The 13,655-nt window shown below is 31.0% G+C and overlaps 1 protein-coding gene across 1 annotated transcript in view; it reads left to right on the top strand.

The window, feature by feature from the left end:
• LOC145672994 (clavesin-1) overlaps positions 1 to 13,655 on the top strand; it is a 77,409-nt gene that overhangs the window by 48,798 nt on the left and 14,956 nt on the right. The window contains exons 2-3 of the mRNA XM_081742293.1: positions 11,393 to 11,568; positions 13,448 to 13,607. Of these exons, the coding sequence (XP_081598419.1) occupies positions 11,397 to 11,568; positions 13,448 to 13,607 (332 nt within the window). The 5' untranslated portion in view covers positions 11,393 to 11,396. The remainder of the gene's footprint in view (positions 1 to 11,392; positions 11,569 to 13,447; positions 13,608 to 13,655) is intronic.

The following is a 13,655-nucleotide window of genomic DNA, read 5'->3' as shown; positions in this document are numbered from 1 at the left end:
AAAACAAAAAAAAAAAAAAACGGGAGAGTCGATATTCTAATTTATTTTGGGCCTTCGTGATTAAAAAAAAAAACCAAAAAACTTGGAATTGAAAGGCAGAAAACCCAGACAAAGATCTGAAATGTATTGGCAATGTGACTCTTTTTTAGTGGAATCCATTTCTTTATTTTCTTTTCAAAATATGATCACCAGATTTACCCTCTGTCTCGCCTTCACATTCGAATGGTCCTGGGATCGATACCAGTAGCTGACCATCCTGAATTTTTCCTATTCAACAGGAAAGGGGCGCAATGTTACATTTAGCCTTGGGTACCGTCTTAGAAGGACAGGAGGGAGCATATGCTCTGCTTGGTATTGGGTTTATTTGGGGAAATAGACCACTTCAATAACAATAGAATTAAAAGATGTGTCACCTTCTTCAGGAAGGTACACTCATGTCCAAAATTATTGTCGCATGTCCATAAATATGTTGTTGTAGGAATATAATTTGATAACGAATTCACCCGGTATTTCTTATAATGTTAGTATGTGTACAATCGGCAGAGACACGTATGCAAGTTTCATGTCAAAAGAGGAGTAAATAAGAACAATAAAACGAAAATAAAACTTTCGTGTCCATTTAGCAACATTATGATTTACTCATTCTAATTTTCGTATTTATAAATATTTTCCTATGAAATTTACCATATATACATTTCCCGATTATACACATAGTATCAGTATTAAAAGTACCCAGCAAAATAATTACATTATATCACATGAAGACAGTTATAGATATGCGACAATCATTTTGGAGATGAGTGTACAAGGACGTAACAGGTGTTTGTTTCAAACATTGAATAAGTGTTCGTATACATTGAACTTATTTCCTGACGTCATAGAACTAAGAACTGTCACAGAGCGACGTAAGTCCGGCGACAATACAATATTTCATTTTTACTTTCATACTTTGCAATATATCTATTTATTTTAAAAGCAAATTTTAATGTTTTTATTTTCAACTATTTTATCCTAAAATAAATACTAGCCTATAACCAGCCCTTATTTCCCTGGTTGCATATCACTTTAGGATTTGGAAAATGTGTCCAACGAATAAAAAAAAAATGATAAAACACCTTTTAAAGACAATCTTTTGTTAATCAATTCGCACTAAAAAGTTAAAAATAATCTTATTTATGCAAGCCTAAATAAAAAGAATGGGGCGCGTCATTTTAAGAATTTATAAAGTAACTGTATGTAAGCCTATATTAGAGCGCATCCCATTTTTTTTTTTTTTTTTTAAGTCATGCATAACCAAAATTGTTTTCTACTTTTAAGTGCGACTTGATTAATGAAAGAATGTCTTTAAAATGTTTATTAGTATGTTTTTCTATTATTATTGTTAATGTTTGCATCCTTGGCATAGGATGTTTATTTTGGTAAGGTACCGTATGGTGCGTTTCTATACTACCAGGGCATATAAAAATTTAGTTTCCTATGCGATACATTAAACAGCACTTAAAAAAAAAAAAAAAAAAAAAAAAAAAACTACCGAATATAGAGTATTTCTCCGCTAATAAGAGGGAGACAGATTGAGGATACCAAACACCCCTACCATTGATTGAGAAATATTTCGGTGTCGACAATGATGAACAACATTTACATTTGAATTTGAATGTTTTATGGGCTTTAATCAATTGATTCAGACCGGGATACATGGGGGACAGAATGTTGGAAGCAAGTAGTCCAGTCCCTAGTTTGAATGCCTGGAATGAGTAAGGACTCTTCCCTCCTTGGTAAAACCTGCCGGAATCTGAAGCAATATCAAAGAAACACTGCTTCGAAAAGAGAGGGAGCAAACATGTATAAATAAATAGTCAGAGTCGGATTTAGGTTTCGTGGGGCCCCAAGGTGTTTAAGGTAATGGGGTCCTTTATGTGTCCAGATGAACATAGGCACCCTACATACAGAAATGAACAAACTAGAGATAATTTAGGAAGCAGACTAGCAGAAGGAGCCCCATTAATTACATGAACGTAGGCTACACAGCAGGAAGCATTGATGCTACGTATATATACATTTTATTTTATTTTTTAATTTTCTTATATTTTAGAAATGTATATCCAGTTTTTCTTTAGATTTTTGGTCCCCAAGAGAGCAGGGCCCTAAGCTATAGCTTGTTTAGCTTATACGTAAATCCGGCACTGTAAACAGTATACACATACAGGCGCGGATCCAAAGGTGGCTATAGAGGCTATAGCCCCCCCCTTGACGTTCAGGCATACACTGGATAAAATGGGCTTCAATCCTGTTTACTCTGGATAAAGAGACAAACTATGGTTTAGCTCCTCGCTTGATCATATCCTGGATCCGCCACTATATATATATAATGTTTGTGTTTAGTATGTTGTACGATGGAAGCTGATGAAAGAGCTTTATATTATTCTTGATTTTTTGACAGGTAAACAAAGAATATTTCGGGGATTAATCTACTCGATTATTATAATAAGATTATAATAATGTATTTTATTTTTTCTCTTGTATGTATATTCTCAGTCCTGCAGGAAGTTTTCATTTTTTCTTGGAATAGATAAACGAAGACTTTGGTTCGGCTTCTCCTTCACAAATCTCTGTCGAAAGGTTGACTTTATCGCTACCAACACAAATTACTTCTTCTCATAGAAACCATCTACAAATACACTGTACTGCTGAAACAGAAACCATCAACTAAAGAGGTCATAAATTTTGCCATTCCTCGTGTTTGAAGTTCCCATTCTTCACAATGATTTCCTTTCTCCCGCCCCTGTTAAGAAGTTCAAAGTAGGTTTTCAAAAGGACTGGCTCCCGCTGAGAAGGAAAGTGGGATGAGGAACGACTATAGTGCCATCTAGCAGTTAGACGGCCAAGTACGTGAACACGCAAAAATCTGATTTCTGATTTCTGTAGATTCAATAATGAAGGATATAATTTCTCGTCGATTGTGTAATGAATGTCTTTGGAAACAGCGAAAAAATAGTACAGTAGCGCACAAATACAAAGATAGTACTCCATTCTCAAAAAAGTCCGAAGTTTTTAGCTCTTTTCCTTATTGTAAAAAAACAGAAGACTTTTCCTCTAATTTTGATCATTTTCTTATGGGAATTTGGATTATAATTATCTGTATTTATAAGAAGAAAATATCACGCACAGCGTTCAAATTGCACCTTTAAAATGAGATGCATCATACTGAGTGAGCTATTGAGACATTTTTGCGAAAGAACGAAATGAAACCATGATTTGCCTAAAAAATGGTTGAGATCCCATGTTAAATTGAACACCAATCTTCCGGCCGCTGTGGCGCACTCCTTCTCCCTCTTAAGGAAACTAAATTAGAGCCTGTCTATTCCACCTGTGCCCTCGTAAACTATGCGAACTATACTTCGGCCCACCCCCGCTTTCCTTTGAAGGAGGAAACCCTCCCTTTGCTTATGGAAAAGAAGTGAATGACCTCCGCTGTGTTGCCAATTTGTCATTCAGTCATTTGGTCTTGACGAGTGAAGATCGTAGGCTACTTAGAATGGCTAACAAGACAGAGGACAGCGAAGTCCATGAAATAATTTATTGTGGCAACGCTTCCGCATCTAACAATTGAAAGATCTCGGCCTTAACAACATGTCCCTCCTCTTTCGAGTGAGGTACGGGAAATCACATATCAACAGCATACAAGGGAAGGGCAGAGTTGAGATAGAAAGGCTCTAGCTGCTGAGCAATTCCTGAAATTCATTGATGGCCGCTTTCTTTGATGCCAATTGCGGCTAGAATTGAATGGTTATTAACCCTTCCCTTGTAGTTAATCCTATTGGGAACGGCGGTGAAGCATTAAAAATAGACGATGATATGTCAAATGTTTTATTTTTATCGAGGTCAATGATTGCTTGGGTTCAAACATGTCCATTCCGACTACTAACCCTTCAACTAAGATAAAGTTTTTTTTTTTTTTTTTTTTTAAATTTATTTTATGATCAAAAAGGAACTGACTCTTTTCAGTATTGTCTGGCTCAGTCTGCAAAGGCTTTGGGTGAAAGAAAACACGTGAAAACTGTGGTCATTGTTATGTTAAACAGTAGAGCAATAACTTCAAGGTCACCATATGAATATGTCTTCACTCTCTTTCTTTTCTTCCCTTTGATCAGCAGGGATTCTTGGAAAACTCGCTTTCCATACCCCCGAAATGCAAATATTTTAATAGAATAACGACGTTGGCGAACACAGCTTGTCTAGGAACAATTTAGTGACACATTTTCTTTTCAAATAGAGTATATCAAAGGTAATTCCTGTTTCTTCCAAGAAAAAATACGATTATCAAAGTACCAAATTACATTGTCGGAACCTTTGGGGGGAGGCATCCCTTCCCTACGCCACTGATTAAATACCAACATTTAAATGAGATTCAAGTTAATTGGATAACATAATATCGAATACTTTCTTCAGACCATTTACGAAAACAACAGTTTTTATTCAAGAAAGAATTTCAATGTATACAAGTCATTATTTAATTATTTAAGCAGTACTTCATTAGTATTATATCAAATAACTGTGTATAACAGACTAGCCTCGGGCAATAATGCCAAGAATTTTGTGCGGCATGTAATCGTATAATTATGAGGAAGTATTATACTATAACTGTTTAATTATATGTTGTAGTGCAAAATAATTCTACGTTACGGTTATATGATTGAATTGTTACATAATAAGCAGTTTTCAATTATATTTCTCGCTTGATATCAATACTCATTTTCTTTATCTCATCTTTCTTTTCCTTGTTTCATTTACAATTTTAAGTACATAGAACAAAATAAAACAACTCATAAACCTAGGTTTTCATTTCTCACTGCAACAATAAATCAAAATACAGAAAGATTTGCGTAACGCTTTTACTTTCAACGTACATTTTTTTATTGTTAAACTTTAGTTGGGTTCATTTGTCTTCTAAAAATCAAAGCAGAGTTTAAGCAATTTCTTGAACAATCATATTTACTGAAAGGTTTAATCAATACTGTATGTTTATTGAGAAATCTGAAAAGAAAATCAATAAAATGTTAGAAAACTTGAGGAACGGTTGTGAAGAGTTGAGTTGAATTGATATTGAGTTTAACATCCCTTTCAGCAGCGAGGCTATATGAGACGTTGACCTACTGATTAATGTGGAATTCGAACCACATGAGCTCCCGTCGGGAATCGAACCCGGGTCTCCAACGCCAACAGTTGTGAAGAATATGGAATAAAAATAACACCATCATCTGCAAACTATAAACATCTAATCATTCTGCCTCCTACCGAAATACTGTCTTCATGTAGGCTATTTTTCACTATTTCTTCTAGATAGATATTAAATAACTAGTGCTGTTAAAATAGTTCGAATAAGAGCTCCTTCGTGGCTAAGCGGTTAGCGTACACGCCTTTTGAGTGGGAGACCCGGTTCAATTCCAGGCGGGAGCTCATGTATTTCGGATTCCACATTAATCAGTAGGTCCACGTCTCATATAGCCTCGCTGCTGAACTTAAGCTAAGCTAAGCTTAAAATCAACTCAACTCAATAATTCGAATATTCGATGTTCGAATAATTAGTCGATATTTTTTCTGCTGTTGTTCAAATATCCGAATATTTATTTCCAATAGTTGAACAGTTACATCGAATAATTAATAAAATTACTTGTCTTCGTGTAACTAATAGGCATAACTAATGCTGTTAATTCAAATAAATTATTCGAAAAATATTCTTCATTTAAGTAACAATTTTTCGTTCAAATAAATTGTTCAAAAATATTATTTATTTAAGAAAATTGTTCGAATAATCTTTATACAAACAATTTGTTTGAATAAATATTCTTTATTCAAGTAAATCATTCGTTATTCAAATAAATTTCTCGAATAATATTCTTTATTGCAGTAACTACCTTTTATTCAGATAAATTGTTCAAAAATAGTATTTATTTAAATAAATTGTTCGAATATTCTTTACACAAATAAATTGTTTGAATAAATATTCTTTATTCAAGTAAATTATTCGCTTTTCAAATAAATTGTTCGAATAATATTCTTTATTGAAGTAACTATTTTTTACTCAAATAAATTGTTCAAAAAATAGTATTTATTTAAGTAAATTGTTCGAACATTCTTTATACAAATAAATTGTTTGAATAAATGTTCTTTATTCAAGTAAATTATTCGAATAATTATTCGTTATTCAAATAAATTGCTCGAATAATATTCTTTATTAAAGTAATTATTTTTTATTCAACTAAATTGCTCAAAAATATTATTTATTTAAGTAAATTGTTGAACATTCTTGATACAAATAAATTGTTTGCATAAATGTTCTTTATTCAAGTAAATTATTCGAATAATTATTTGTTATTCAAATAAATTGTTCGGGTAATATTCAGTATTGAAGTAACTATTTTTATTCATCTAAATTGGTCAAAAAATCCTATTTGTTTAAGTAAATTGTTCGAACATTCTATATACAAATACATTGTTTGGATAAATATTCTTTATTCAAGTAAATTAGTAGAATAATTATTTGTTATTTAAATAAATTGCTCGAACAATATTTCTTATTGAAGTAAATATTTTTATTCAAATAAACTCCAAAAATTAGTATTCATTTAAGTAAATTGTTCGAACGTTCTTTATACAAATAAATTGTTTGAATAAATATTCTTTATTTAAGTAAGTTAGTCGAATAATTATTTGTTATTCGAATAAAATGCTCGAATAATATTCCTTGTTGAAGTAACTATTTTTTGTTCAACTAAATTGTTCAAATAACTGTTCGTTATTTAAGTTAATTTTTCAAATAATTTATTCCTTATCCACATAAACTGTTTGAATAAATTATTCTTAATTCAAATAATTATCCTTTATCCAAATAATTCTTCAATTAATTATTCGTTATCCGAATGCATATAATTATTATTCGTTATCCGAATAATTGTTCAAATTATTGTTCGTTATTCGAATAGTTATTGAAATTATTATTAGTTTCCGAATAACTAATTATCATAACTTATGCTGTTATAAATTACTCGAAGAAGTCGTCCAATAATTTTTCTTCTCTTATTCGAATACATCAATATACCTTTTCAATATTTGAACAATTGTTCGTTATTCGAATTAGAATCAACTATTTTAATATACAAATAACGAATAATTAGAATTTTGGTATTCCTAGTCATCACATGCTGAAGATGAGTCAAGTTAATGTGTAACCTTTTAGGAACTGTAGACAGCCGAATGCAGTTATGTAAGCTGATACACATCTTTTGTTTTGTTACTGAAAGAACCATTGCATAGGTTAGACGTTGCAATCAACATTACGTAGTAAAGACGGTAAGAACATAAATTTTACGGTTAAATCATAGGAAAATCTTTCTGTTTCAGCAACGAAGTGGCATTGATAAAGCAAAGTGGGGAATATTGCGTACGTATGTATCACTTTTTTCTCTTTTGTGATGCAGATGATTTGTAAACAAGATGAATGCTTTTAAAAAGATGGAGCTCTTTAACCGTGAGATCATTTTATAAATTTCATTGGCTCTGTGCCTAACCGTGTGATTTGAAACCATTCGAAGGCTATTGATAGTGTTTGTTAGTTACTAGGGAAGGCATTTATTCATCACCCAGAAATAAAGTGTAGGACTCAGACAGAACTTATTTCGATCCTATCGTAAGTAGTTAATTTTTAATGTAATTTGATATATTTTGTATTAACATTTATCAAGTGAAAATAAATGTTCAAAACATGAACTAACAAGTAGTATGTACATAAATGTCATGAGCATCTGTTTCGTTGATATGAGTATGTATGTAACCGTTAGGAGAGCGCAAACAACAATATACACAATATGGTACTTAACGGCGTACTCCTTTACATATACGTAACAAAAATAAATAATGTCTTCCAGTAGAATATAAATTCTTTTCCAGCAGAATTCTACAATATTATTGCAAACAAACGACATACCAGTTAATACAATAATATTTTTTCTGGATTTTCGTGAAAAGAAAATAATATACGGGAAGTTATCCTCAAGTACTTCTTTTTTAGCTCAATATCATCTATTGACTGATATGTGTATGAATTTTAGACAATTTTGGACATTATTTTAGTTAAACAGAAATTAAAATGTAAGCGTTAATGATAATTTTAGGGCTATATGTCATTAACCATACTATATACTCTGTCATTCTGCTAGTGTCATATTGTAATGAAGAGATTTGTAAGGATACATGCCAGTATCAGTTTCACCTGAATAAGTGGCACTTGTCTCGTATAACGCCAATTTTTACGTTTAAAAGAAATTCGTTCTCCATTTTCTCGAAAGCTGTGCATAAGGTTTTATACTCATACATATCATTTTATTCATCTTAGTATAAGCCCTATCAATTGATATATGTCTTATCTTTCGATATTTTTTCGTTAAACGCTAATAATATTGTACCTAGAATTAGTGTTTTATTTTTAGATATTTTTATATTATTTAAATGAAATCTAGTTCTGTTCTGGCCCTTCATCTAGTTACTTTGATAAATCGGAACTAAGAAATATGAATAATACCACATACATATACGTATATCTACATATTATTATTAAGTATTATGCCTTTCGGCAGGCCCTGGAACTAATGAGGATTTTATTCAATTTTAGATTTAAGCCTCCTGAAAATATTTCTTCTACGTTTTTCGATCGTAAGCTTCCTCTTTTAACTCCCAATATTTTCTTCTGTTTCTCAAATCATCGATCAGTTCTGTTCTTCTTCCTATTCCTCGCTTTCCTTTCATCTTTCCTTCTATGGCAGTATGAAGAAGACAATTTCTTCGCAAAATGGCCTTCCTACGAAGGATGTTGGCTAGAAGTGTCCTCTTCTCTCCTATCCGTTTTAAAACATCTTCGTTTGTTGCTCTGTCTGTCCATTTTATCTTCTCCAGTTTCTTCCAACACCACATTTCGAAGCTTTCTAAATATTTCTTTTCTAACTTGCGTAATGTCCAAGTCTCTAAACCATACAATCCAGACTTGACCAACTTCTTCCTAAGTCCAATATTGAGCCTGCTAGTTAAGAGTGATCTTTTATTGCTGAATGCTTCTTTGGCTATGGCAATTCTTGACCTGGTCTCTTTGGTGCAGTAAGCATCTCTTATCAGAATACTCCCCAGATACCTAAAATTATAGACCTCTTCAAGTTCTTTTTTGTTCTACTCTGACTCGTAAGGACATGTTTACTCGGGATATTTTCATGACTTTCTACTTTTCGATGTTGATTTCCATTCCATATAGTTTCCCAGTGTCAAATATTTTGTCAAACATCTACATATACATATAGTACATAAAAAATAGAAAAGACACCTAGTTTTATAGAATCAGTCAAATTAAATAGCGATGCCGATATAAAACAAATGTAGAAACATATATGTATATAACAAATATTATTAAACAATTGTAAAGAAAAATCAAGGCTTTAAGAACAACGAGGGTAACATTTAATCTATTTGTCCGAGGTTTAATTAATTTTAAAACGTGTTTTATTTTTCTGTAGTTTCTTCCTGTAAAGAAAGTGCAATGAAAATAGCACAAATAGCTTTTAAGACTATTTTTTTAATGGTTAAAACTTTTATATTTTGTACATATAAAACACTTTGATGTTTTCTTATTGAACTTGAAGTATATCATGTCACTAAATATCAAATAGACAATAAAGAAGAGATTGCATGATTGCGAGACACACATGAGAAATACACTTGGGATGTATAGAATTCTACTTGGAAAAATCTTTGGAGAAAAGATCTTTGAGTAGGCAAGGAAGGGAGAACTATGAAGAAACATTTCAGGAAAATAGATAGCAATAGTCCCTGAGCTTGTGTTTCTATGACAAAGAACCTGGGATTTCATTGGCCATAGAGTTAATTTGGAAGTATAAGGAATGAGAAATTTCAAAAACTTATTTGTTGAAAAGAAAAGTGAAAATAAGTTAGCGTTATTCTGGGTAGTGCGCAAGAAGTTTCAAAGATTTGAACGCTGCCTATTCCAAATTTTTAGCTTGGGATTATGATCTCAAAGACAAAATTCCGTTTCAGTCTAAAAATTGCCTTCACACAAATTTTACTTATTTACATATTTATCTATTTTCTTAGATTTTTATTTCTATATTTACATCGCTGATTATTCATTTCTGTTTTAGTATTAAGCATTAGGAATGAAACAATTCAAATCATTGCTAAGATAAACAATTTAGCGCCATATCCACTTACGTAGAAGTTTAAAATATTTTAGTAAATACGTACTTACTTCGAGTTATTGCTTCCCACAAAACTTCGCGTTCAACTATCAAATTCTAAAGTTTTTTCCGTTCATGTTGAAGCAAAAATTAGTTACAAGGTCACCTTGTAGATAAGACCCTCCAAAAGTCGCACTCTAAATAATGGCATTTATTTTGTAGTTTATATCAGTTTGAATGGAAATTAAGATTTATACCTCGGCTTTTGAGAGTTAATGTATGTATATTGTATAAAGCTAACTTAACAGTATTTCGTTGTATTATTATATATTATTATTCGTGTGCACCCAACTTCCAAAACCAGTTGATCTTATTGTTCCGTTCCATCTGTCTTCTATAAAAAAAATTCTGAATATTTTGCTGTTGTGGAGTTTAATAATAATCATGTTCATCATACTGAACAGTAATTAGTTGAAGTCAATACATCTTCATATATCGTTCCATGATTTTAAAATAGTTGAAATTACACGCTTTATTTTAATGTAGAAAAAATATATTACTGCCAAAGTAGAGCAATTACATTTCGAATATCGGCTGAATCCTAAAAATTAATAATAAATCAGAATTAGATTTTGTAATCATTAGATATTACCAACGCCTGAATATTTTTTACCTAAAAGATCAAAATACCTTATATATTAACCTAGGTTAAGTTAAAATTCTAATATTACTTGGAATAGGAATCTATTAGTATTTTAAATTCATGAAGTCTTATCACTATTCGAAAGCATCAACCATGAATTTACTAATAAGATCTTTGTTTCTTTGTGAATACTATGCATGTTAAAAAGAAAAGATACGTGTTCTTTAAGTTAGACTCCTCACGTGCAGATTTCTTTACACTTGCAGTGAAGATACATTTCTATTCAACACCACTAGTGGCGTGTGTTACGTGCAAAGGAGACTGAATTAGTAAAGGTTGCATTGATGTTACTCACAACTACTTTATTTATGTAGCAGTGGACATTATTGACAATTTTGTTTGTCGGAGAAATATCTTTCAAGTAGCTAACAAGAACATATTTGTTTTGTTTTACTTTATACAGTTTAGAACGAGAAAAGACATAAAATTAACTATATCTGGTGTTTGATTTCAGCACTATGCCGTACGAGGATTTCTTCAGCGAGGATGAGTATGAGTGTCGGTTAAGTGAGGAGCTTCGGCTGGTCGCTCGTACTGAACTTCGGGAAACGGACTCAATACGGGAACAGGCATTGAGACAATTCAGAGAATGGATTCGGAAGCATCCAGATATCAAAAAATGCCGTATGGGTAAGGTTTTTTATTTATTTATTTTCAAGATTTTAATTGAAAATTAGCAATTAATCACGTTAATAAGAAGCAGCCTATAAGATCACAAATGACGTTCTATCAGTTAAAAAGTGATTATTGAAATCTAAGCATTGGTTTGGGGAGGTAGAACATAAGTTAAACTATGAATCCATATGGCATTACCAGATCATTATTTTTCTTAAATTGGGAAGACTATTTTTTTAATCATGTTTCGCACACTAATTCCCACATTGCGATACATTATGCTCATTTCGGAGATATTTTTTCGTTCTCATTTGGTTCACAAAAAATGACTTTCTATTGCCATTTTTAACGGTGTTGAATACCTGTGCCACGGTTGTTTTTAGTTCATTGATTTAAATGGGGAGCGGCTTCTCTGTTTTCATGGAAATGAATTGGAATTTTGATGGTTTGATTTTTTTACTTATTTTGTTTTCAAATTTTTTTAAATATCCTTTACCTCGTGAAAAATTAAATTTTGTTTATATCATTCTAATATTTAATGATCAAATTTAATTTAACAAATATTAATTTTTAAAATTATAATGCAAATTCATTTTGGAAAAAAAAAAACAAGATATATTTAACTGGTCTTGGAGAAGAAATTAACAATATCACATCTTTAAAATTCCAGACATTTCAAAGAAAATAGAAAAAGTAATTCCACATACAAATTAATAGACCAAGAAACAAAGATGGCGTTGGTAGTCAATACCGTTAGAAAGAAGACATGTCAATATATCATGATATAACATTACCTTACAGAGAATAGAACGAAAAGAAAGCCCTTTTTAACACAAGTTGGATTATTTTTATTAGAATCAGTAAAACGATGAATATTTGGTCCAAAATATTACATATAAAGACATTCATAATCAATATATGGGGTTTTTAGACAACAGTGGAATCAAGTTCAAGTAAGTTACCATAGTTGTGAGGAAAAGATATATATAAAGTTTGTAAGGTGCGCTTTAAGTACATGAAAAAGTTAACATCGTTCTTTGCATAATAACGGCTATTTTCAATATCTACACACAAATCTTTTAAGCTCCAAATGGACCTTTAAGGATGAGATATCTCCAAAATGACCAAAAAAAGTGGACTTGATTCCCTTGTGCACTGAGCGCACCATATATTATCACAATTAATCCATTACTTTACATTACAGTATTTTCTTTTGTAGAAAATGCAAATGAATGCTACCAATAAAATGTAGGGTAACTGTATATTAAAATGTATATTTGTGATGATGTGTTGATACTTTTGTTCAACAGTGTGAAACACGAGATTTCCTGAAAGTTAAGGGTCGAAAGGGTCGGAATAATGAAGCATAGTTTATCCTATTCTATTTTATAAAAATAGTTTCATATTGAAGAATATTATATAAACAAATATATTCGTAACTAAAAAAAAAAAAACAATAAAAATATAAGAATTAATTTGTACAATACTTTATATTCTCAATATACACATGTAGAAAAAAATATTATTTCCATTAGAGCAGTGAATACTTCTAAAGTAACTGCTTTTAAATGCATTTAAATAATTAGAACTATTCATTTAAAAGTTCTCTGATATATTATGTGCTCTTACGTACTTGAATAATCATAGATTTTCTAAACAAACAAACACACACACACATTATATATATATATATATATATATATATATATATATATATATATATATATATATATATATATAATGTGTGTGTGTGTTTGTTTGTTTAGAAAATCTAACTAATTATTAATACAAAACATAAATGATTAATGTTAAAACAATTGTTAAATTCACTTCAAATTCATATAGATTGGTTCAAGTTGTTTTAAGACTTAGATTGAATACTTCTTTGTTTCAGATTCGTTGTTCCTGTTACGATTTCTTCGAACGAAGAAGTTCAGTCTACCGTTGGCACAAGAGCTTCTTGAGAAATACTTACATTGTAGGCAGCTCTATCCACACTGGTTCCGAAATCTCGATGTTGATGATCCAATTTTAAATGAAATTATTGATGATGGGTGAGGCAAATCTTTGCGTAATATTTATAAATAGTTTTACAATTGACA

This window comes from Thermobia domestica, chromosome 2 (genome assembly GCF_964235325.1).
Source record: "Thermobia domestica chromosome 2, izTheDome1.hap1.1, whole genome shotgun sequence".
NCBI classification, from domain to species: domain Eukaryota; kingdom Metazoa; phylum Arthropoda; class Insecta; order Zygentoma; family Lepismatidae; genus Thermobia; species Thermobia domestica.
The sequence above is the reverse complement of the archived record's forward strand: the minus strand, read 5'-3'. Positions and strand labels throughout refer to the sequence as shown.